The sequence below is a fragment of the Anabrus simplex genome, chromosome 7 (assembly GCF_040414725.1).
Source record: "Anabrus simplex isolate iqAnaSimp1 chromosome 7, ASM4041472v1, whole genome shotgun sequence".
Taxonomy (NCBI): domain Eukaryota; kingdom Metazoa; phylum Arthropoda; class Insecta; order Orthoptera; family Tettigoniidae; genus Anabrus; species Anabrus simplex.
This window is the reverse complement of record NC_090271.1, coordinates 232183748-232209811: the sequence shown is the minus strand read 5'-3', so window position 1 is coordinate 232209811 and position 26064 is coordinate 232183748. Positions and strand designations below refer to the sequence as shown.

The 26064-nt window shown below is 38.3% G+C and overlaps 1 protein-coding gene across 1 annotated transcript in view; it reads left to right on the top strand.

Moving 5' to 3' along the window:
- Window positions 1-1065: 1065 nt before the first annotated feature.
- Window positions 1066-26064, top strand: part of LOC136877065 (rRNA-processing protein UTP23 homolog) — an 87289-nt gene continuing 62290 nt past the window's right edge. Inside the window, exons 1-2 of the mRNA XM_067150883.2 lie at window positions 1066-1308; window positions 17981-18077. Of these exons, the coding sequence (XP_067006984.2) occupies window positions 1189-1308; window positions 17981-18077 (217 nt within the window). The 5' untranslated portion in view covers window positions 1066-1188. The remainder of the gene's footprint in view (window positions 1309-17980; window positions 18078-26064) is intronic.

Here is a 26064-nt window from a genome sequence, read left to right as displayed (position 1 = left end):
TTGTGACTTTTACGCTGTTATGATAAAAATTCAGGACCTCACTTTGAAACGTGCGGTCATAATAATTGTTTGGCACTATTGATATCTTGCCACTTGACAAGTAATTTATTCCATAGCATCTAAACAATTTATTAACGTTTTGAATGTCTAATTGCTGAAGACACTGAAGTAAAAGTCTTGTTTCGTTCTGTTCTACAGCATCATCCACGATAGCTTCAACAGTGGAATTGGAGATAATTAAGGATTCACCTTCACACTCGGCCTTCAAAATTCTTGTAAAAGCACAGTCTATAAATTTAATTTTCTCATATAGTTCAGTGTTGCTTAATGTTTCAAATCCCTCACTTTCCAGTACGCTACAAACTAGCCGCTTACTTAATCTGTCCTTGAACATTTCTCCTAAATGTTCACTTTTAGAATATTCTGCGGCAACATTTTTAGGTTCTTCCCATTATTGCAGAAAGGAAATCTTCGAAGTATCTCTTTCTGTATTAATATAAATGCAAAGTTCAGCAATGTGCTTACAGCATTTGGGAAGGCTTGCTTTGCATTCACACTCGGCTGGTTGAATATTCCTGTTTCAATCGATCTCTTAAATGTTAAAACAAGACTAGCATTAATTAATGAAAAAATAATTTACAACGGCAATGGACACGGAAAATGTGTACTGCATAAGGCGTTTGATTAATGCACGTTTCCCTCAAACAGAAGCTGGATATTTCTTCTCCGAATCGTTCTTTCACCTACAATATGTGATTACTGAAATATGACTTATCCCAACGAATATTCTGAAAGTCCACACAAATCTCTATGGACGACAGTTCAGCTTTAAATAGCTTCCTTCACTGTCACACTTGATTCTCCCGCACAAGCCATTACACACAGTCGTCACATGAATGTTCTGAGCGAGTTGCCGCTAGGAGCGCCAGCATGTAAAATATCGCCATTCGCACGAGGTCTATTACCTGTTTCAATTTGACCCAAAACGTTTGAGACCACCTTAGATCTTTGACCGAGATGTAAAAATGTATACTCTATGATCTTGCAATATTCTTGGAAAAATATGGAATGTTAACAAACGAGTAACGATAAGGATAAAGGCGTCAAAACAAACAGGAAAAACAAGTGTGCTGATTTAATCTTAATTTTGACTCTTGGTTGTTTTTGAACCTGAGCTATTGAGTCGAAATGAAGATAACACGGCATAAGAAAGTTCACAAATATCTCGGTTTCTTTTGTAATAATTATGGATTTCGTCAACCATATCAAATATTAATAGATGGAACATTTTGTTATGCGGCACTGAAGGTAAATCTCTTGTGTTCCGCTATGTTTTTGTTGTATCATTGAATATCTGCTTCCATTCATATATAAATGGGAAGAAAAGTAAAAGGCTTATCTTTCAGGAAGCATCAAAATTCATTAAATTGACAAAACTGGGCAATGTGTGGTTTTGTAGCGCACATTCCTAATGCATGTGGTCTGTATTTCCATTAAGATTATGACGATATTGTTCTCAAACAAAATCGGGCAATTTTTTTTTTTTTTTTTTTTTTTTTTTTTACACAGTCCCGATGGAGTATTACAGATTTATCCCCCTTATTTATGGTGCAAGACAACGTAGGTTCATAGGAAGAGAAAGTCATCAGTCTATGCCAGTTCATTATCAAATGCCTAGCATACTTCATTTCTAGGCGTAGATCTATTTATGTTGTTTATTCCTAGTTGTGATAGGGTACATGAAGTACCGAGCGAGTTGTCAGCAGCCCTGAAGGTTTTCCGTTTTCACACCAGGCATATGCTGGGGCTGTATTTTAACTAAGATTTATAACATTGATTTTTGTGTCTTAACAATCATGCTGTCACTCCATCTCTGTTATCCTTTGTCTCTTAGCTGAGTAGTTTGTCTCCAAAATACTGTACTGAATGAGTTGGCTGTGTATGATATTGGAGCAAGAGTTTGTGGCTTTGAATCCCATTGCCAGCTGCCTAGAAGATGGTTCCTCATGTTCACACCATGCTAATGCTGCGAATGTACTTTAAAGAACGCTACTAAATTTCCAATTCAAGCCCTTCTTCTATTCTAACATCAGAAAGAGCTGTACTAATATTATGTTCAACCAGTAGCAAAGTATGAAAACAAATCTTGAGTACATAATCATTCACAGATTTTATTGAATTGACTCTTAAATGCATTTGGTCTAAACAACTTGATTTCTCATCATAGGTATTCTCTTGCAATTTTGTTTTTTGTTTTTTTTGTTAACAGGATGATTAAGTCTGGTATACTGTATTGTTATTCATGCATGATATCTGAATTCTAGATGGTGTAGCGAGAATTTTGTTCTTTTGACTTGCTACCCTCTTTCAAAATTCAGTAGTTTACTGTTGCAAACTCTTTCTCTAAGCTTTCCCCTCCCAAACCCAGAGGCATAGTCTGTTTGTCATCCTTCTGTTCACAAGGGAGCTTGTTTGAGGTTGATAGCATTTGAAGGTGTTCTAATAAAAGTACTTTGATTTTTTAGGCTCTGGCACATTAAAGAACTACTTTGTGGTAAAATTGTGACATCCTGGCATCTCATAAAATCTTAACAGTTGAAGGGACATTATTAAATATAATATTTTTCTTACACCTTGGTTCTACTTCTCTCTTCTCAACCAGTGTCCTGGGATAATTTACAGTACTTTATGGCGTTGTTAATATGATCTGCTTTCTTCAGCATGATATTTCCTCCTTGACATTCAAATTTCTTTGCTACCTAGATATTATCTTCATTTCAAATGCCACACAGGACATTTCTGTTCAGATTTGAGCACAATCTGGGATGCAGTTTTTTCCTTTCACGATGATCTCTGTGTACAGTATTTATAAACATACAAGCTGATTCAGATATTTTCTTCTAATAACAGCCTCTATGAGTATTTCATTTTACATATTTGGTAACTTAGTTTACTTCTTTTCCCCTCGTTTATGCTGCCTTATGTACATTGAAAGCTAATAGTTTTGATGTTCCTGCATTAGGCATACTGGTTCGGTCAGTATCTTGCTAAATATCATATCCCGCGCAAATGCATGTTGAAGTTTTGAAATGAAAAATCACATCCCTGTACCCCCTGTGGGTGGGAACGCAGACGAAGAATACACCCACGGTATTCCCTGCCTGTTTTAAGAGGTGACTAAAATTGGAGACCAAGGGATGATGGAATTAGAACAATGGGACTGCTTGTGATTAGTACCATTATGTAAGAAACACAATGGATCGATGTTACTTGCGATTAGTACCACCCTGTGCAGAACTCCAAGGGTCTGCATCACCTAGGATTAGTACCACTATGTGAGGAACACCACGGGTCTGGGTGTTTTGCCTGTGATCAGTGCGGGGGAGAAGGCACTCAGCTGCACAGACTAGTGTCTGACAAGAGAAGGTGCTAAGCGTTGCGCTGGAATGTGTTGGTTCCACTGTATTCAGAATGGGGTGAGTTACCTATGAGTAGTACCACTGTATGAAAAACACCATGGTGTGTGTTGCCTCAGTCAGTCAGTGAATCAGTCAATCATTTAGGGCAGTTGCCCAGGTGGCAGATTCCCTATCAATTGTTTACCATATATTTACATTTATTTATAATTGTTTACCTAGCTTTTTCTTAAATATTTTCAACTAACTCGGAAATTTATGGAACATTTCCCTTGATAAGTTATTCTAGTCTCTTACTCCTCCCATAAATTAATATTTTCCCCAATCCGTCCTCTTTATCTACTTTATCTTCATATTATGATCTTCCTTATTTTTATAAGCTCTATTCAGTCTTATTCTTCTACTTATGTCATTCAGTGCCAACTCACAACTGACAGCTCGAAACATACCACCTATGATATAGATGTTGATTCCCATTGGTAATACACCCACGGTCCAATAACGGACCAACTATATTGGTATTACATACCACATAGTCGAGCATCTCGTCTCCCTACTCCCAAGTCTTCCCAACCCAAAGTTCGCAAAATTTTAGTAACATCACTACTTAGTCGGAAATCACCCAGAACAAGTCGTGCTGCTTTTCTTTGAATTTTTTCTAGTTACGTATTATCCACTTCATTCCGTATCTATATTGTAATAAAAATAACAATTAAGTAAAAGGTTCCACCTGATCGATACTTTTTATTATTTAGCCTTCGGTTAAATTGTTATGTCATTAAAAACTTACAGAATATGTTTCGATTGCTTAGCAATCATCATCAGCTGTTTTACTTCAAGCTTAGGTAAAAAAGCATAAAACATTTCAGCTACTACACAAGGTCGAGGACGGTGGAGACAGATACAAACTCGTAAACATTGGACAAGGACAAATTGGACAGGGGTCGCATACCAAACTTTCCAACCTAATGATTCCGAATTAAATTCGTACAACGAATAATTGGACAGGGGTCGTACTCCAAACTATCCAACTAAATGAAAACTGAACAATTCGACAACAATCTACATAATCTTCTCCACTGGACAATAAGAAAGGTTTAGAAAAAGAAGGAACCCTATACAATCAAGACAAGTGTGCAAGAGCTTAAGCGGCAAACTGTCAAACATAATAAAGAACCAATGAAGTGACAAAGAATGAAATAAAAGACGTTTTAGTTTAGAAATAGTTTTTAATTTGTATAATTTTAATCTCAACTAACAAACACCCCCCCACCCTCACCCCCCCCCCCAACTCCACCCTCCCTCACCACTTAAGTGTCCCTTACTAACACATTTTAATTTTAATTATGAAATGTTTTATGCTTTTTCACCTAAGCTTTAAGTAAAACAGCTGATGATGATTGCTAAGCAATCGAAACATATACTGTAAGTTTTTAATGACATAAAAATTTAGCCGAAGGCTAAATAATAAAAAGTATCGATCAGGTGGAACCTTTTATTTCATTGTTATTTTGTTTTTTCTAGTTCTCGTATCAAGTAGTCTTGGTGAGGGTCCCATACACTGGAGCCATACTCTAACTGTGGTCTTACCAGAGATGTAAACGCCCTCTCCTTTAAATCCTTGCTACAACCCCTAAATACTCTCATAACTATGTGAAGAGATCTGTAACCTTTCTTAATTACCTCATTGATATGATTACCTTAATGAAAATCATTCCTTATATTAACACCTTGGTACTTACATTGTTCCCTATGAGATACTATTACTCCATCAACACAATAATTAAAACTGAGAGGACTTTTCGTCTTGCTGAAACTTACAACTTGACTTTCCATCCCATTTACATTCATACCGTTGTCTGCTGTCCGTCTCGGTACATTGTTTAAGTTCCCCTGCAGTCGCCCACAATCCTGTACTCATTTACTACTCTATACAGTATAACATCATCTGCAAATATCCTTATCTTTGATTCCAGATCTTTACTCATATTGCAACCTTACCAAGAAGTACACAAAACAATGCAAATGCACAAACAACAAAATGAATACAAAACACAGTACTTACTGTATGGGCAGTAGCACCAAATACGAAGCGTGGAGGGCAAAAACATGAAGGAAAACGGGCAGGATCTTTACATTAACGTTTGACAGGTTGCCAGGTCAATACCACTAGCTACTAAATAAGAGACAAAATTAAATTTAAATAAAGAAATTTTACGTAATAAATTAAATATGAAAATTTTAAAAGGTATAAATACAGTTAAAAAAAAAATACATATATGTATATTTTAAAAAATCAAAACGTGATTTAAACTAAAGGGAGAAATGCTATTTTATAATGAATTTTAAATTAAGATAAAATGAAGCAGATATCAGCATTGGCTTCCACAAAAAATCAAAGTTGGAAAACTCATAACTGATACCATTAAATAAAATTGTCAATTATGTTAACTTAATGTAAAGATCATAATATTTTTTTAAAAAATTGGTTGCAACCAGAATATTTGAACGATAAACACTAGGTAATTGCTACATGGAAATTCATTTTTAAAAAAATAACATAGTTGGATGATCACCGGTATGCGGGCCCGCGACCGTAAATACTGCTTAAAATTGAAATTTGCTACACTACCAAAACATATAATACGTCACACGCAAAGGCACACACAAGGATACACGTACAAAGAAAATAGTGGCTTCAACCGCAAATTAAAATTACATAAATTAACCAAACAAGATTAAATTATAATAAAACAATAGTGGAAAGCAATCCCAACTAAATGAAAAATATCAAAGGAAAAATACTATAAATGTTCCTACATAATAACCGAACACAGGAGCACACACAGGAGCGACCATTTACCGACGCCAAGCCATCATCTCATAATAGTCATCAAAGCCCCAAAATTTAAAACGTGACCATCAGATAAGAGGAGATGACCCATTACATAACAGTAGTCAAAGACAAGGAACCCAAAACAGTGAGTAGTATGAGACAAAGAAACGTTAAGAGAATAACAGATATTAAGTTAAATATCGACCAGCAAATTTCAATTTTTCACAGACTTGATGTTATCAAAAATAATTATTATTATTTATCCAGTAAGTGATAGTCGAAATTACATTAGCTTTTGTTAAGCAGTTTGCCTACAGCTTAGATAATTTAGAATGAAGGGGGCTTTGGATTACGCCAGGATACGTACATGAGGTGTCATTACTTAAAGTCCCGAACAATGCAAATAACGATCACATCTAATAATTAGCCGAGAAAGCAGTAGCAACACAGTTAGAAGGCAAACACGAACAACGAAGAAGAATTAGGGATGAAAATCAACGTGAAATAAAATAACAGAATAATAATAATAATCTCAAAGAATGAGTAGGCAAACAAAGTACGAATGACAACACAGTAAGCTTAAACAACTCGCACAAAATACAACCTCATAGACGCATAACTAGCGATTCCAAATCCCCACATAATTTAGTTACATACTTCCACGAATTTAGACTATAACCGATACAATAAAATTTTGGTTACCAGACGTTTACAGTTTTTAATTAATGAACCAGCGTTTTGAAGGATGTGCGTTATAATGTAGATGGAAATTCTAAGTTCCCATGAAGGGAATTAGATTCTTTTCCACCAATAGAGCATATCAAAAATCAGATCAAAATTAAATGGATGGCTTTTCCGGCGTTTGCTCTATTAACCAGCGTTTCGTCTTAGGTCTGACACGACTCTTCAGAGTGGGATGTGTCAGACCCTACCCACTGACGCTGGGGTGTATGCAGGTGAACTTATCAGAAGCTTATTTATGAAGCACAGTCTGATAACTGCATACGGGAGATAAAACTCCACAATGGAATTAATGCCTGCCTAGCAATTCCAAATGGAAATTCTAAGTTCCCATGAAGGGAATTAGATTCTTTTCCACCAATAGAGCATATCAAAAATCAGATCAAAATTAAATGGATGGCTTTTCCGGCGTTTGCTCTATTCTGATAAGTTCACCTGCATACACCCCAGCGTCAGTGGGTAGGGTCTGACACATCCCACTCTGAAGAGTCTAGTGTCAGACCTAAGACGAAACGCTGGTTAATAGAGCAAACGCCGGAAAAGCCATCCATTTAATTTTGATCTGATTTTTGATATGCTCTATTGGTGGAAAAGAATCTAATTCCCTTCATGGGAACTTAGAATTTCCATTTGGAATTGCTAGGCGGGCATTAATTCCATTGTGGAGTTTTATCTCCCGTATGCAGTTATCAGACTGTGCTTCATAAATAAGCTTCTGATAAGTTCACCTGCATACACCCCAGCGTCAGTGGGTAGGGTCTGACACATCCCACTCTGAAGAGTCTAGTGTCAGACCTAAGACGAAACGCTGGTTAATAGAGCAAACGCCGGAAGAGCCATCCATTTAATTTTGATCTGGTTATAATGTAGGTCAAATTAAAAAAAAAAATCACTCACTTTTAATCCATGCCCGTACGAGATCACTTGAATAATTTCCAGTACTTGAGTAGAGTTATCCAATATAAGAACTCTCATTAGCATTACAAGAGGCTTACTTGAGTAGAGTTATCCAATGTAAGAACTCACATTACCATTACAAGAGGCATGTCGGTAAACGGCAAACACACACTAAGTTTTCTTCTTACAGAAATGAAAATAATTAGGTTGGAGCACACTGAAAGGTTTTCAAAAGAGTAAAGGGCATAGCATGGCGAGTAACACTTCATTACTAACGCTTTCCCTCTACACCAAGATGTCTTTTTATGAGCGCAGCTAAACACAGCCATGTTGAATGCTCGAACACAACAGACAGACTGCCCCTCACTCACACAGACAAGTCGCCTGATCAGAAATCCTTTTCCTGCCAACGTACTTCACTTATACAACTACATCTAACTTGAGTCTATCCATCTCCCTCTTCATATTCTCTAACCTACCACAGTGATTCAAACTTCTAACATTCCTCGCTCCGACTCAGAATGTCAGTATCCATCTTCCTGATGATTGCCCCCTCTCGTGTAGTCCCCACGCGGAGATCCGAATGTGGGACTATTTTACCTCTGGAATATTTTACCCGGGAGGAAGCCATCATTAGTAAGTCATTCATAGAGAGTGAGCTGCATGTCCTCAGGAGTTAGTTACGGCTGTAGTTTCCCATTGCTTTCAGCCGTGTAGCAGTATCAATACAGCTAAGCCACGTTAAGTATTATTACAAGACCATGTTAGTCACTCATTTAGACTGCCGCCCTTGTAACTTCCAAAAGGCTGCCACCCCACTTTCGATGAACCATTCACTAGTCTGGTATTATAAATTTATTTACTTATTTGGAACAAATATTTCAGGTTCCGTATGGGAATCAACATCTTTATCATCTGATGGCCAGGCAGGCATCAATTTTTGAAAATGAGACAGTCTCATAGTGCATTGGCACTGGACAAAATCTCTCGTGGTGCATTGGCACTGGACAAAGTCTCTCGTGGTGCATTGGCACTGCCGGTGGCACCCAGTAGCCTACGCAGTGGCCTCCATGGTATGCACTAGCCATGTGTCTTGGTAGGTGTGCTATTTACCATCTAATGAGTCCAACTTAGCACACTGGGGCTAAACGCTGGCAACCAGGAAAGAGATAGCTGGAAAATTTATAATGTCCAATAACAGACCAACTATATTGGTATTATAAATTTACTCATTTGGAACAAATATTTCAGGTTCCCTATGGGAATCAACATCTTTATCATTTGATGGTCAGGCAGGCATCAGTTTTTGAAAATGAGACAGAGTCTCTCATAGTGCATTGGCACTGCCGGTGGCTCCAAGTAGCCTAAACCATATTGGTATTAAATGGTATGTTCCGAGCTGTTAGTGGAGTGAGGGTGTAAAATGACGCTAGTAAAGAAAAAACTTGAGTGGTGCTTTTAAATGAAGGATAGATCATAATATGATAAAGTTGGAATTCAAGAGGACAAATTGGGTCATTTATAGAAAGACGAATTAGGGAATGGAATAATTCATCAAGGAAAATGTTCAATAAATTACCCCCTGTGGGTAGGGGATGCAGATGAAGAATACACCCACGGTATCCCCTGCCTGTGGTCAGAGGTGACCAAGGGATGATGGATCTTTTTACTTGTGATTAGTGCAATCACATGAGTAACACCATGGGTCAAGTTTACTTGTGATTGGTATCACTGTGTGAGCAACACTATGGGTGTATGATTAGTCTCATCGTGGGTGGATCACTGTGGGTTTACAGTACCCATGATTTAGTACCACTATATGCGGAACATCATGGGTTTACGTTGTCTGGGATCAGTACCGCTATGTGAAGAATACCACAGGTCTGGGCGTTGCCTGTGATTAGTACCACTGTATGAGCGACACCATGGTTCTATGTTGCATATGATTAGTACCACTAGCCTATGTGAGGAACACCATGGGTCAGCGTTACCTATGATTGGCGCCATTATGAGAGGAATACCATAGGTCTGCGTTACCTTTGAGTAGTACATTCCCTATGATTAGTACCGCTACATGAGGAACACCATGGTTGTACTTTATCAGCGATTAGTACCATTACGAGGGGCAGTGACCTGGATTTTGGCTCCTTTAGACAACAAGCATAATCGATTTAGGATTTTGCATTGGAAGCAGTCCCTTGTTCAGTTTATACCATTGTTTTAAGTTATTTTATAGGAAGGAGGGGCATAGCAGGTTGGGTCCACTGATTGTTTTTAAGTTCATAATCATTGTTCATCGTTGTCTTTTTGAATTCTGGTCAATATTGTGAGTTGGATCTTCTCATTATTTTAAATTCATATTCATTAATTCATTCATTCATTCTTCATGATGTTTTGAATTCTGGTCAGTGGATGAATTTTGGAATTTTAATTATTACTTTTCATCTCATCTTGTACAATCAGAGACCGATGACTTAGATGTTAGGCCCCTTTAAACAACAAGCATCATCATCATCATGTTCAATAAATTTCCAAGTTCTTTGAATTCATTTAAGAAAATACTAAGTAAACAACTGATAGGGAATCTGTCACCTGGGCGACAGTCCTAAATGCAGATCAGTGATGAAGAATGGATAGGCTACATCATACGTCTTCATTACAGACTGTATTGCCGTTCATTATTCAGTCTGCAAGCCTCAGCAAATTAACTAAGCCTTCTCTATTAAAAAATAGCTCCATGGCCTTGTTTAGTTCTACTCCGCTTTATCTTTCATTTGTTAAAAACCAAGTCTTGCATCCGGGAGATGGTGGGTTCGAATCCCACTGTCGGCAGCCCTGAAGGTGGTTTTCTGTGGTTTCCTGTTTTCATACCAGGCAAATGGTGGGGCTGTACCTTAATTAAGGCCACGGCCGCTTCCTTCCCATTCCTAGGCTTTTCCTATCCCATCGTTGCCATAAGACCTATCTGTGTCGTGCGACGTAAAGCAAATAGCAAAAAACAAAAAAACAACCAAGTCTAACCATCGCTATCTTGTCTCCCTCTGCTTTTCTTATCTCCTCCCTTGGTTCACATGACCCTACCACTGAAGCGAGGTAGGTGACAGAAAGCAAATTGTAAAACAAAAATTAAACTACTTACTAGCGAAAAATAATACTGTAACAGGTAGAAAGGCTTATTTCACTGGTGATCAAAAACCTCATAATTGTTTGCCTGTGTAAAAAAAGAGGTCAAGAGGTGTGTTACAAAAGTTATCATTTGACATTAATATTAATTATTTTCCTACTTTTACCTGTTTTGAAAAGTGTATTAAATTGTATTTTTGAAAAATAAAAAGCAGATATGCGTACCTGAATACCAATGATTGTACAAATTGTATTTGGTACTTTGTTATGAAGTTGAGGAAGAGGGTCTCCATCTTTATTTTTCACGGAACCCAGAGTGTATGTTGGTGGCTCTGATCATAGCGATTTCCGTTTCTGAGACTTTCATGGGAAAGGAACATACTCTTGGCACTTCAATGTTTTTCAGTGTTATTTAATATAATGTGTCCAAAATATTGGAGATTTTTTTAACTTACTTTACTTTCCCTTTTCCAAGTCCATTTATCAATCAATTTCTCACTTTGGTATGGGTAACATTTGCTGGCCGATAGACCCACATTTGGGAGGCTCCCAGTTCATTACACAGGACCTGTGTTAAGGTCCACATTTACATTCCATCCAGCAGCATCAAAAAAGAGCTCTCTCAAATCTAGGTTAAGCAGGCATTCACTTTTTTTAACAAAGGATCTTTGTGCTTTTTCTATTTTAATATTTTTTGTGTTATTCCTATTCTTCATTCAAACAGTTCTCAAGGTACTTAACATATTACCGGGCGAGTTGGTGGTTAGGGGCGCGCAGCTGTGAGCTTGCATCCGGTAGATAGTGGGTTCGGACTCCACTGTCGGCAGCCCTGAAGATGGTTTTCCGTGGTTTTCCATTTTCACACCAGGCAAATGCTGGGCTGTACCTTAATTAAGGCCACAGCTGCTTCCTTCCCATTCCTAAGCCTATCCCATCGTCGCCATAAGACCTATCTGTGTCGGTGCGACATAAAGCAGATAGCAAAAAACTTAACATGTTGTATACTAAGTTGATTTTAGGTTTCTGGGAAGACAAATCACCTCAGATCAAGCAGGGATACATCATGCGGCTTGATAAAGAATACTACATTTATTCAAAACATCAGCAACGTTTAACATATGGTGCATAAAACAACATGGTCCAACCCAGAAAAAGAACCTAATAGCAGTTTGGCAGATTGCTGAAGCTTCATCTCAAAGATAATATCTTGCATACTGATTGAAAGTGTGGGACAAGTTTTTATTGAAGTTTTGTTTAGTTTGAAAAATAAAATAATGATAATAATATATATCAGTGTTCTCCACAGAAATTTTCGTTAGCTGGGTGGCAGGAATGAGTAGCCAGGTGGGGAATACTACGTAGAAAATGAATATGATAAAATTTTAACTTATTCCCCTCAGGTCATTAACAATAATATTTGACAAGTAAACATTAACTGCAAAAATGAACTATTTTAGTGTTATCACAAATTATTTATTATTTATTTAGCTTATGGCTAGTAGCCTACAATTCTCTACATACAAACATTAAAAAAATATAACAAATAACAATATAACACTTCAAACAATCAACCAGTCTCAAAAACAGATCACAAACTCAAATCTAAACTGTCCAACCATTGTACAACCCCCTCAGAAGCACACACAAACTCCTTCAGCTGATCGGAATATGACCTCCTTGGACATTCAATGGCAATATGATGGATGGTGTGTTTCTTCTCACCACAGTCGCACTCAGGGGAGGACCACATACCCCACTTAAGCAACAATGAACCACATCGACCACGATTGATATGGACTCTGTTGAGAAGAACCCAAGTTCTTCTGGGGGAGATTAAAACCAGGTGGTGGATGTTGAAGACTGAAGAGGGTCTGCCATTCATCTGGAGCTGTGTTGGTCCACTCCAATTACCATCGATCAGAACCATTAAAGTTCCCATTGATGAGTTCCCTTGCAGTCTGAATGGGTGGAGATCTTGATTATAGTCGTCCATACCTTACAACCAGCCGGCCCCGCGGTGTAGGGATAGCGTGCCTGCCTCTTACCCGAAGGCCCCGGGTTTGATTCCCAGCCAGGTCAGGGTTTTTTACCTGTATCTGAGGGCTGGTTCAAGGTCCACTCAGCCTACGTGATTACAATTGAGGAGCTATCTGACGGTGAGATGGCGGACCCGGTCAAGAAAGCCAAGAATAACGGCCGAGAGGATCCGTCGTGCTGACCACATGACACCTCGTAATCTGCAGGCCTGCAGGCTGAGCAGCGGTTGCTTGGCAGGCCATGGTCCTTCGGGGCTGTAGCGCCATGGGTTTGGTTTCATTATACCTTACTACCATGTCTTCATGAATGGGAAGACTTGGGTTCATTGTTATCTTCCTGAACTTGCGCATTAGGTTGTTTTGTCTGCGTATTCTTGGAGGTGTTATGTGGCTCAAGACTGGCAACCAAAAAAGAGGAGTGGATCTGACTGCACCGCTGACAGTGCGCATCGTCTAATTCAGAACAACATCAATATTCTTAACGTAAGGGCTATTCAGCCAAACAAGAACAATACTCGCGTGTAGAGTATACCATTCCCAATGCTGTTGACCTAAAAGTGGATGCTGATGCTCCCCATGTAGAACCTGCAAGTTTCTGAATGATATTGTTCCTGGTCTTCAGTTTAGCAGTGGTATTCATTAAATGTTTCCTGAAGGATAGTGTCCAATCAAGAGTTACTCCAAGGTACTTGGGGTTAGGATTGTGTGGTAGAGGAGAGTTGTCAAGGGAAACATTGAAAGTAATGTTTGCCTGCCTGTTATTAAGGTGAAAGAGACAGGTATCTGTTTTACTGGTGCTAGGTATCAAACACCACTTATCAAAGTGTTGTTGTTTGAGTCATCAGTCCATAGACGGGTTTGATGCAGTGTTTCATGCCGCCCTATCCTGTGCTAACCTTTTCATTTCTACGTAACTACTGCATCCTACATCTGCTCTAATCTGCTTGTCATATTCATACCTTGGTCTATCTCTACCGTTCTTACCCACCTACACTTCCTTCAAAAACCAACTGAACAAGTCCTGGGTGTCTTAAGATGTGTCCTATCATTGTATCTCCTCTTCTCGTCAAATTTAGCCAAACCAATCTCCTCTCGCCAATTCGATTCAGTATGTCTTCATTTGTGATTCGATCTATCCATCTTACCTTCAGCATTCTTCTGTAACACCACATTTCAAAAGCTTCTATTCTCTTTCTTTCTGAGCTAGTTATCATCCATGTTTCACTTCCATACAATGCAACGCTCAACACGAAAGTCTTCAAAAACATCTTTCTAATTCTTATATCAATGTTTGAAGTGAGCAAATTTCTTTTCTTAAGATTGCTTGTGCTAATCTGCATTTTATATCCTCCTTACTTCTGCCATTGTTAGTTATTTTACTACCCAAGTAACAATATTCATCTACTTCCTTTAAGACTTCATTTCCTAATTTAATATTTCCTGCATCACTTGCCTTCGTTCGACTGCACTCCGTTACTTTTGTTTTGGACTTATTTATTTTAATCTTGTACTCCTTACCTAAGACTTCATCCATATCATTCAGCAGCTTCCCCATATCTTCTGGAGTCTCAGATAAAATAATATCATCAGCATATCTCAAGGTTTTGATTTCCTCTCCTTGGATTGTGATTCCCTTTCCAAATTCCTCTTTCATTTCCTTTACTGCCTGTTCTGTGTAAACATTGAAAAGGAGGGGGGACAAACTGCAGCCTTGCCTCACTCCTTTCTGGAGTGCTGCTTCTTTTTCAAAGCCCTCGATTCTTATCACTGCAGACTGATTTTGATACAGATTGTAGATAATTCTTCGTTCTCAGTATATGATCCCAGTCACCTTCAGAATCTTAAATAGCTTGGTCCAATCAAAGTACTCACTTAAAATGTCAAGGGCTCTGTTTAGAATTGCTTCTATGTTACTCACATTGGATTGCTGAGTAACTATTGCTAGGTCGTCTGCATAAGCAAATTGGCGTGATGTAGTGCTAGGTATATCATCAATATACAAATTAAACGGCAATTGAGAGAGCACCGATCCTTGAGGGAGACCATTGTTGAGTTTTTTAAATTTACTATGTTTGTTATCCATAACTACCTGGGTCAATCTATCTGATAGCATGTTGTTTATGGGTTGTGATATTACTATGCATTCAACAAGTTTTAAAAAACGTATACACAACTTCATCTCTCCAAACTGTATCATAAGCGACTGTAAGGTCTATGATCGCTGCATCACTCTTCAGTCGTTTTTCAAAACCTGCTTCAATGTGGGTTGGTTAATGCAAGAACTTGGTCTTCACAACTATGGTTAGGTCTAAAGTGATCGTAAAATTAGCAGGCTTATTCTATTGTAGATGAGCCGTTCCAGAAGTTTGTAACAAACAATCATTAGAGCAATTGGACGGTAACTTTCAGGACAATCAGAAGGTTTACTTGGTTTCAGAATAACCAGAATCTTGATTCATTTGAACTCTGGAGGAAGTTTGCCTGTAATCAGAATATTTGAGAAAAACCGTGACAACCATTTCCTTGTGTTCTTCCCACAATGCTTGAGGAATTCAGGGTGAATACCATCACAACCAGGTGATTTGCGGTTCTTTGTTATCTTCAGAGCAGACAGGAGCTATTCTTCGGAGAAAGGGGGCAGAAATATTTGATGAACCAATATTTTGTCTTTTCATGAAGGTTAGTTCTTTTCTTATTAACCAATTGAGTTCTTTCTTGGGTTTCGCTTTAGACAATCCAGCAATCCATTTGACAACCTGATCAGGTGATACAGCGGATTTGGGCTGTGGAATGTGAGGTGATCTCCCCAACTTCTTCAAGAGGCTCCAAGCCTTCCTGCCAGAATGTTTGAAATCCTTAGTCTCCATAGTTTCTGTTCACTTGTTCCGTCAGGCTTCATCTAAGTTGTTCATGAGTTCATCAGCAACATCCGTTTCACCATTCTTTTGGAAATCACTGTAGAGTTTTTCACATGTTTCATTCCATCCAGTTATATACTCGTTTTGACTCTTCTAGGAATATGTCTTTTTGCAGCAGCAAGTATTGCTTTAACAAATCTATAGTAATTGTTGACAACAGGAGGAATCCATCTTATGCTGCTATCAAGATCAGCAGAGAAACTGTTCCAGTTAGCTTTTGCAAAATTCTGCCGTGGAAGAGGAGAAGATCTAGTAATGAGGACCTAAGTGCCTATTTCTAAAAGAACAGGATGGTGCTGACTGTGTGGGAAGTTTGTGAGCACTCTATGAATAGCAGGTAAACTGTATCCCTGGTGATCTTTGGACACAAAATGTAAGTCAGGATTGGTTTCTGTGTTCCACCTTGCTGATTTAAAGGAGCCCTTTTCCTTTGTGTTGAAGATGAGCTGCATATTGGACAAGTCTGACCATTCAGTAAGTTTCTCTCCACAAAGGCCATTTATTCTGTATCCCCATTGGGCGTGGTGGCTGTTAAAGTCACCCACATAGACAGCAGGATATACAAAGTTTGGAAGAACATCATCAGACCATGGCATGCCTGGAGGTTCATTAGTGTTTACAACTGTCAAGCTGTTAACCTGAGTCACAATGTTAAAAATGTTCTCGTGGTGTGAAGAGACTAGATGAGCATCCGTGATGGGTTGCAAACATAGGTCGCAGAACCATACGATTGATGATGAGTAACTCCCAATAATCTGTAACAATGGAGTGTATTTGTGACTCATCAGAGATATGAGTTTCTTGAATACAGATCAAATCAATGTTATTTTCTAATGACAGTTTGGACAAATAGTCGGCCTTAGATTTACTCATGCCTTCTGTGTTAATTTGAAGGACTCTTAATACAGGACCCAAGGGTTTGGTTGATTGGCTCTGAAAAGAGCTTCTGTGAACTGTCATTTGTTTGTGTACCATTGGTCAGGAGATCTTGAGAGACAGTCTGACCACCAAGTGCTGATGTTCAGTTCAGTAATGGAAATTTAATTCCAACTACCTTAGCAGGGGTACCATAGACAGGAATCAGCTTCACCCCCGTTATTACGAAGAAGACGTAAAAGAGTATTTTGAACTTCTAGTGTTCCACTGCTCGTTGATAATCACTCGGTTGCAGTGGAGAGCCAGATGGGTTTGTTATGTCCTGCGGAATCAAGTGCTCGTATGTTATTCCATGCAAAGCAGAGGCAGGACAGATTTTTCTCCGGGTACTCTGGTTTTCCTTGTCATATTTCATTCCAGCAATATTCTCCACTATCATTTAATTTCATCTGTCAGCCATTAATCATTGCCCCAGTTGAGTGCGACAGGCTTTGGCAGCCGGCACAATTCCTATCCTCGCCGCAAGAGGGGGTCTTCATTCATTCCATCCCTGACCCGGTCACTGACTGGAAAACAGTTTGTATTTTCAATGACTGAAATATGTATTAATATTACATAAACCGAGCGAGTTAGGAGCGCGCAGCTGTTAGGTTGCATTAGGGAAATACCTGGGTTCGAACCCCACTGTCGGCAGCACTGAAGATGATTTTCCGTGGTTTTCCATTTTCACACCAGGTAAATGTTGGGGCTGTACCTTAATTAAGCCCACGGCCAGTTTCTTCCCACTCCTAGCACTTTCCTATCCCATCGTCGCCAGAAGACCTATCTGTGTCGGTGCGACATAAAGCAACTTGAAATATTATGTAACTAGCAGATATCTAGGTTATAATAGCCAGGCGGTCAGTGAAAACGGCTGGGTGGTGCGCCCATTAGAAAGGTCCTAGGAAGAATACTGTATATGAAATACCTTTCATGTAGGGCAGAGCTTGAAGACCTTTTTTGGTTCCTTAATGGTATTTCCCAGACTGCTCTCTTAGATGTGTGACATAGATGATCTCTTGGAAAGTGTCTTGTATCAGTTTTACTGTATTACATTTGTTTATAAAATTGCCTTTTTTTTTTTTTTTTTCCCCCCAGAATAAATTCAACATTAAAGAGCAGCTTCCAAAATATCTGGATGGAGAAGTAAAACTGCTGACAACACAGTGTGTCATTATTGAAACAGAAAAGCTAGGTAAGTATAAAGTAAATATAATACTGTATCTTCAAAATCAAAGCATGGTTAAGTAAGTGTTGTTTAATTAATTATGTATTTGACATTCATACATTTAAATGTTTCTAATACTGGCTGTGTGGTTTTGATGTCAACATCACAGTTGAAGCCTTACTTTGATATAAATATGAATTCTTTTTTTGTGATATCTGAAACTGAATAGTGATATTCCAGATTTTTTGTTGAGTCCAACTTCAGTCCCCTTCGGTCGGGGTCGAGGGGAGAGTGATATATAAAAATAACGAAAAATAATGTTGAATCCATACTTTTCAGTGTCACTGAGATGTATAGTGACACACCGGAATTTTTAAAATTGTAAGTTCAGTCTCCTACGGGGTGGGGGGGAAAGGGAGAGTGATATATAATAATAATCGAAAATAGTGTCGAATCCATACTTTTCAGTGTCGCTGAGATGAATAGTGACACTCCGGACTTTTTAAATTCCATGTTCAGTATCCTATAGGGTGGGGAGCAAGAGGAAATAGTGTCAAATACATACTTTTCAGAATCGCTGAGATGAATAGCGACACTCCAGGTTTTTTTATAAGTCCAAGTTCAGCCCCGTTTGAGGTGGGGGCGACGGGAGAGTAAGATAAAGAATGAATTAAAAATATAGTCGAATCAGTAGTTCTTGGGATCACTAAGATGATTAGTAACACGCTGGATATTTTAAAGTCCAAGTTCAGCCCTTTTGGGAGGAGGTAAGGGGGGAGTGATATATAAAAATAGTCTAAAATAGTGTCGAATCTGTTGTTTTCGGGAACAGTGAATAATTAATTTCACTCCGGATTTTTTATAAGTTCACGTGCAGCCCCCTTTCGTATAGGTGAGAGAAAGGGTGAAAAAGTAAATGACCAAAGTGACCGAGATTATGGAAGTATCTGTGTATTTTCCAGCAAAGCTAACATCTAAATTTGGTGCAAATATTACTTACTATCTGTGAAAAATGGTGTGTGGGAATGGGGTGAAATATAGATAAAAATGATCAATAATAGCATGGAATTCATAGTTTTGGGACTAATGGAGTGATATGAACCAAACTTGGTACACTTATGACTTACTAGCAGGAGACTAACCATGTGGTGGCAGGACACACCTACCATCTTTAGGGGTAGGGGTGGGAATGAGATGGTTGGAATATAAGAATAATCGAAAATAGTTGCGAATCCATCGTTTTCGGTGTCACTGAGACAAATAGTAACACTCCGGATTTATTTAAAATCGATGTCTAGCAACCCCAGGAGCAAGAGAAGAGTGATATATAAAAATAATAGAAAATAGTGTCAAATCGGTAGTTTTCGGGGATGCTGAGATAATTAGTTTCACTCCGGATTTTGTAAAAGTTCCAGTTCAGCCCCCTAAGGGGTTGGGGCGAGGGGGATGGATATATAAAAATATTCAACAATAATGTCAAATGCACAATTTTCCGGGTTGCTGAGGTAAATAATAACACTTCGGATATTTTATAAGTCCAAGTTTAGCACCCTTTCTCGGGGGCTGGGCGGGCGAAGAGGGAAGTGAAATATACAAATAGTAAAAAATAGTGTCGAATGTATACTTTTCGGGGTCGCTGAGATGAATAGTGACATGCATATTTGTTAAAGTTCGATTTAGCCCCCTTTGTCATAAGGGGATGAGAAGTGTGAAAAGGAAATTGTCCAAAATGATCGAGATAATCAACATAACATGTATGTTCCAGCATAGCTATCAACCAAAATTGATACAAGTATGACTTACTATCTGGAGGAAGTAGTGTTTAGAATAGGACACCTCCTAGAACCACTAGGGAGGTGGTGAAATATATATAAATAACTAAAAACGAACAATAATAATGTCTGATCAATACTTTTCGGGACTACTGGGGTGAGTAAACTCTTTCAAGATTAAAATTATTGTGTCCACCTTTTCAATACAAATATATATTTTTAGTGTTTAAATTCTACATGAATGAAACACACCAGTTACGGACATGTTTAGCCCTAGTTATGGGCATCTTTGGCCTATATTAATCCTAAGGTCAAGAATTAAAACTATAAACATAGGAACTTATAGTAAACTAACCTAATACTAAATACAATTGTCTTATGCTATTTACACAGTTTACAATATGTACAGTATGTACAATAAGTGCATTAACCTTGCCAGAATTTATGAACAATGAATTACATTTTTTACAATGACCAGACCTCCGATTGCAGATTGGATTGATCACAGCTTGAATTGGGGCTTCTCAGTAGTATTGACTAGAATTTATCACTGCATGAGTTGGGGTTTCTTCAGCTGTTATAGTCGCCTGAGTCATAAGAATTTTTACAACACCGGAATCTTGGATAAAATCGTTAATATTCAATGTAGTTGGAAGTGAAATCCATTCAAACGAAGACAACATTTGGGCCAAAAATAAATGAACTTTATATAATTGTAAATTTAAGAGGGCTTTCTTTTGTACGTTGCTTTAATTTCATTTCTTATCCAAATCTTGTTGACCTTATTCTGAATTCTATTCGTATTATGAACAATGAAATTTGAATTAACTTATTTTATAATGACTAGAATTCCAATTGTGGATTGGATTGATCAAGCGTGAATAGGGGTTTCTCAAAATGTTTTGACTAGAATTTATCACTGCGTGAGTTGGGGTTTCTTCAGCTGATATGGTCGCCTGAGTCGTAAGAAATTTTAACAATAGCGGAACCTTGGTTAAAGTCGTTCATGTTAGGGTTTGAAACAGTTTGAATATTCCTTTAGAAGGAAGCATGGTTATGTTTTAAGGTTGAAGCATGTAAGTAGGATACATATTGTTGATTTCAATCATTGTTTATCGGAGTAAAAATATTCCGTCATTCTTGTGGATAAACTTCCCACTGGTGCATATTCAATCTGGTAGGAATATGAGTTGTCTGTAACTGGATAAGAGAAAAAACGGGGAATTAGAGGAGCTTTTACACGAGGTATCTGGAACATTACAATGCTTCCAAGCATAATAAGTATTCGGCCATGAGCCAGCATATGACTGAAACAGGCCATAAGTTCACCTCTATAGAAAATGATTTGACGGTCATTAAAAACGTAAGCAAAGGGAAATTATTGAATGAAACGGAAAACTTGTACATTTATTTGGACCAATCTTGTAACAAAAATAATAATCTTAACGATTCCATCGATAACAAAAATCCGTTATATGAAACAACTCCGAGGTTAATCCAGACCGTAAATCAGAATAAAGTTCCCAGTATGTTTAAATCACAGAACGCATGCGCTCCAATAGCCACACCTAATGCCAGGCCCGCCCAATCCAATTCAAGTAACGCCTCTCAAGCAACAATACAGACGCACAATTTGAATCTCACGCCCCCTTCCCCACCAGGCTCCACCCTTCCGCTTCAGCATCGATACTACACTAGGAGCAAGCTTAGCCATTTAGACACAACCGGAACAATTGATCCCAGCTAACGTCGACAAGACAAATAAGTTCATACGATAAACACTCACTCTACTTTATTACCGTATTGGGTTCCACATTCATCATTCTATACCTTCTATACCTTAAATTTAGCTCTATTTCTGTATTGTACATAAATTTTGCACGTTTTACACGTATATTTGGTGGTTTGAATAAACTTATAGGAAAGATAGGATCATCAAATTGTGCACGAACATTGGCCTGTCCAGTAGCTATATGTGAGCCAAATTCTGTGTTTGTAGCTGTCACATATGTATCCGAAATGTAATGCACTGTGAAAAAACTTTACCCAATGTTTCTAACTCAGTCTTACCCACAAATAGATGAGATACGAGAAAATATCATAGGACTGGCCATTTAGACAGCTAAATGTGGCGTCTTATCATACAGTCCGGTTGTCGATAAGATGTACTGTTTACCAGCAATTAAATTTTAATTGGAGGTAAATATGGACATACATTCTTATGTCGAATTATATTTATTCATTGGAGTCAATTTGTAGCAATCTACAAGGGGTGTGTGTGCCATTGTAATTAATACCTTACAAATCGTTAATGACTGTGAGCAGGAGGGCGTCTGCTATTGTAATCAGTACTCACCACATCGACTTTGACTGGTAGTAGGAAGGGGTCCTTCTCGAACTGCTGTGTACCATTGTAATGAATTATTTCCTTCTCAATTTGACTGGCACAAGGTTAGGGAGCATGGAATTTGTTTTCAGAACTCCTTTACTCGATTGTGTTTGTCAGTAGGCAAGGGTACCCACAATTATAAACAAATTCACCCATCTAAAATGTGACTGGTGTTAGACATAGTGGCCTGCTATTATAATGGGAAACTCACGAACTCAGTGTGACTGGCAGTAAGCTGACTGGCATTAGGAAAAGGAGCCTATGATTATAATGATAAACAACTCAATTTTGACTGGCAGTAGAGTAGATGCCTCCCATTATAACAAAAATTCCTCAACTGTTATCTGTCTGGAAGTAGGAAATGGGGCCTGCCATTGCAATGAAAATTCCCAAATCGATTGTGACCGCCTGTCATTATAGTGAAAATTCCAATCTTGATTGTGAATGGCATTAAGCGAGTTGACCTGCCGTTATCATCACAACTCCACAACTAGCATTTTATATTGGAAACAATGTATGTGGATCTCCCTATGCTGCTTCTCAAATAACACTAAGAGACATGGAATTTTTAAAAATCTTATTCACTGCATGTATCATAATTTACATCGATATCCGTATAAAATGTAGAATACCATAGCGAAGCACGGGTACTACAGCTAGTCCATTATAAAAGTCTCTAAAATTTTCATCTTCCATCATGGGAAGAAGTTTATAACTCGTTTCTAAGAAACCGTTTCCCTGTAATTGAGTTTTTGTCCACATAAATGGTATCGGTCTTTTGCTCCTTGTCCACAACACGGCATGAAACACAAGATGCATAGTGGGAATACCACGCGGTACAGTTTCGAGGAACTACACCTCTGTATGTATTATCACCAGTAAGCCTAATACAAAGCACTTTGAATAGCTAAAGAATATCTGTAACTAGCTAGCAAGTAACAGGTTAGGAATATCAGTATTGCCTCTAAATAGTTGCAAAATATTCGCTCACACCTGCACAGGAGTGCGTGCTTCAAGTGAGCTGCTATGCTTCCTAATATCCGTTAGCCAATCAGAAACTCCCTACCCTTCCCTTGGTTTCGCTCAGACAGTTACTTTTGTAGGATCTCCGGTGGAACATAATACTTCTGGAAAAGCTTACTCTGATGGAATAGGATACATTATCATGTTAACGATATGTAATTCCCATCTTTACTAGCAATAACAGGAGAAAATAAAGGTGTTGTGGCACTAATTAGGAAAGAAAAAATGCTGTCACGTGTGAAAATAATGTGTGGGTTTCAAAGAAATAATGAAAAACAATGCAAATTTTAAATTTTATCAGGTTCCAAGGTTTGAACCACGTTCTTTAATGATATGGATGCAGAGTATGGAGGTGCACACAGGTGCTCTGACTCAGCAGGAGAATAATTCTGAAAAGGAATTTTGATCTGAAAGAAGAGTTCAGGAAATTCATGGCAAGTACAGGAAAGACTGTTCATTAGTTCGAAAATCGTAATTGGATGGCAGATTTTGGTTACCTCAGTGATATTCCATTACACCTCAGTGATTTGAATATTGAACTGCAAGGTAAGAATACTATGTTACATAAACTTTTTGACCAAGTGAACATATTCAGAACTAAATTTTGCTTGTGAGAGGTTCAGCTCCTAAGAGGAAACTTTGCACATTTTTCTATATTGTCCTAATGTGAAGTACATGACAATGAGAAATACAGTGAAGCACACTTGATTCTAAGATCTGATTTCAGAAACAGGTTTCAGGATACTGCTGAAGCCCAGAAATATGCAAGTGTAATAGTGATTTAAAGGAGAAATTTGATATTATGGTACTTCTAGAGTTTTACAAGTTCCGCGCGATCAACGATGAATACCTGCTGGCCAATGCTAAGGTGGCACACTGTCTGCCTCGTGCCACACCTCTGCACTTCCTTCTCTTTCCCCCCCCCCCCCTACTGGTTCGCCACCGCACGTTTTCCCTCTCCCCGCGCCTGCCCGTCTGCTTAGCTGTTGAACGGGACCGGCGCTATACCTTGCTTGTTTTCATACTATAATTATTGAAATCCTTTGAATAACGTTCCTTTTCACACACAATGATAATAAATAACCTAAACTGATAAGCCCATATTTTATTCAAATTTTATACTTTCATTCCTGCTAATTCTGGTGAATTGTCACATTCGTGGCTTCAAGCACCATTGGGCATGGTCGAGCGTGGGATGGGGTACCACGTCCGACCTATGCTTAAATGAGATATTAGAATCATTCCATATTGACAGTTTACACTTTACAAAGGAAAAATTAAACAACGTTAAATATATTTTTATTTAAAGAAATTACATGCCCAGGTAGAGGATCTCAATTAATGTAATGAGATTCGGTTTCTCGAGATACCAAAATCTGGTTACAGGTCCAGACCTTCTTTTTATGTCGTCCCCCCCACCCCCCACTTTGTGTGCACTATCAGTTGTCATAACAAAATTGCGGACAACAACAATTATAAACTCCAAGTTTTAAACTACTGGTATTATCCGTTTTGCATACTCTGGTATGAGGAATATAGGTAGAATGTTTTTATTTGTGCTTGTACTGAACGATTTATTTATGTTTTGCAGTGACAGACATACAACACATTTCAATTGCAGCAGTGGTTGCCAAATATAAATCATTTTAATGCATAGACAACTTTGATAGGAGTATGACATGGAATGTAGTCAAATTTGATGTAATAAGAAAAGCCTTGAAAAATAAAAAATGTGCATTTATATTTGCAGTGGATATACAGTTATCACAGGCAGATGTGTGATCTTACTTTACCGGTACGCTTGCGTTATTGCTGACAAAGGTCTATATATTGAACAAGTACTGATATTAAACTATCACAGTACAGTCTTCTGGGTAAAATGGCATTTACATACATAAAAATTAAAATGGCTATTGTATGAACTGGTACAACAAAAAATTACAAGACAACAGAATAAATTACTCCGTATGCATTACAGTGGGCAAACTCCCCATCAGTAAGTGATAATAAACAAAAACAATCTTTGGTCTCTTCGAAACATTAAAAACTAATGAAAGGGATACTGAAACAAAACACAATTAACAACAGGCCCCATACTTTTATTACGGGGCATATACTTTACAATAGTGGTGTTCTTCCTAGAAGAGTTTGACACACAAGTCCTTTGTACACCGAGCACATTTGACGAAACCTGTATTCGGGCATAAAGAACATACCAAGCCAACAGTGTCAAAGGAATACACTACCGGGTGTTCAAATTGTCCAGGATGATCATCAAGGTACCCACTGCAGTACCACGAGTACTACCACATGTTTTTGAATAGAGGAGATGTCAGCTGGAAATGTAACAGTGATTGCAACTTTAAGATGGTGTAACAGTGGTGCAGCACGATGCCAGTGTTCATAAGTGTAGCCCGGAATTAATTTGTCTTGTACATGTCAAATGGCTGACAAACTGCTGTAGCGCCAGCTGGAATCGTCATAACTTCTACTTCCGTGACACGAACAAGTGCATTGTGGCCAGAGAAATAATCTAACAATAAAATGTTTTGTCCATCGGGTAAACTTTGTTTCAAGATGTCAATATACTACCTCTGACCTTCTGCTTTGCCCATCTTTCCAGATGTGGTGCACACGACGTTAATAGTTTTGCTTGAAAATATTCTGTTCTTAACAAGGGAACCAAAAACACCATTTCTTTCCTTTAAAACTATTAGCAATGGGGAGAGTAGCTCACCTTCTGCTGACACGGTAGGCATAATCGTGTAGCTGTGAATAGTAGAGGGAATTGATTGGACCACCGTGCTAATCAACTTTTCTCTTCAGTGCG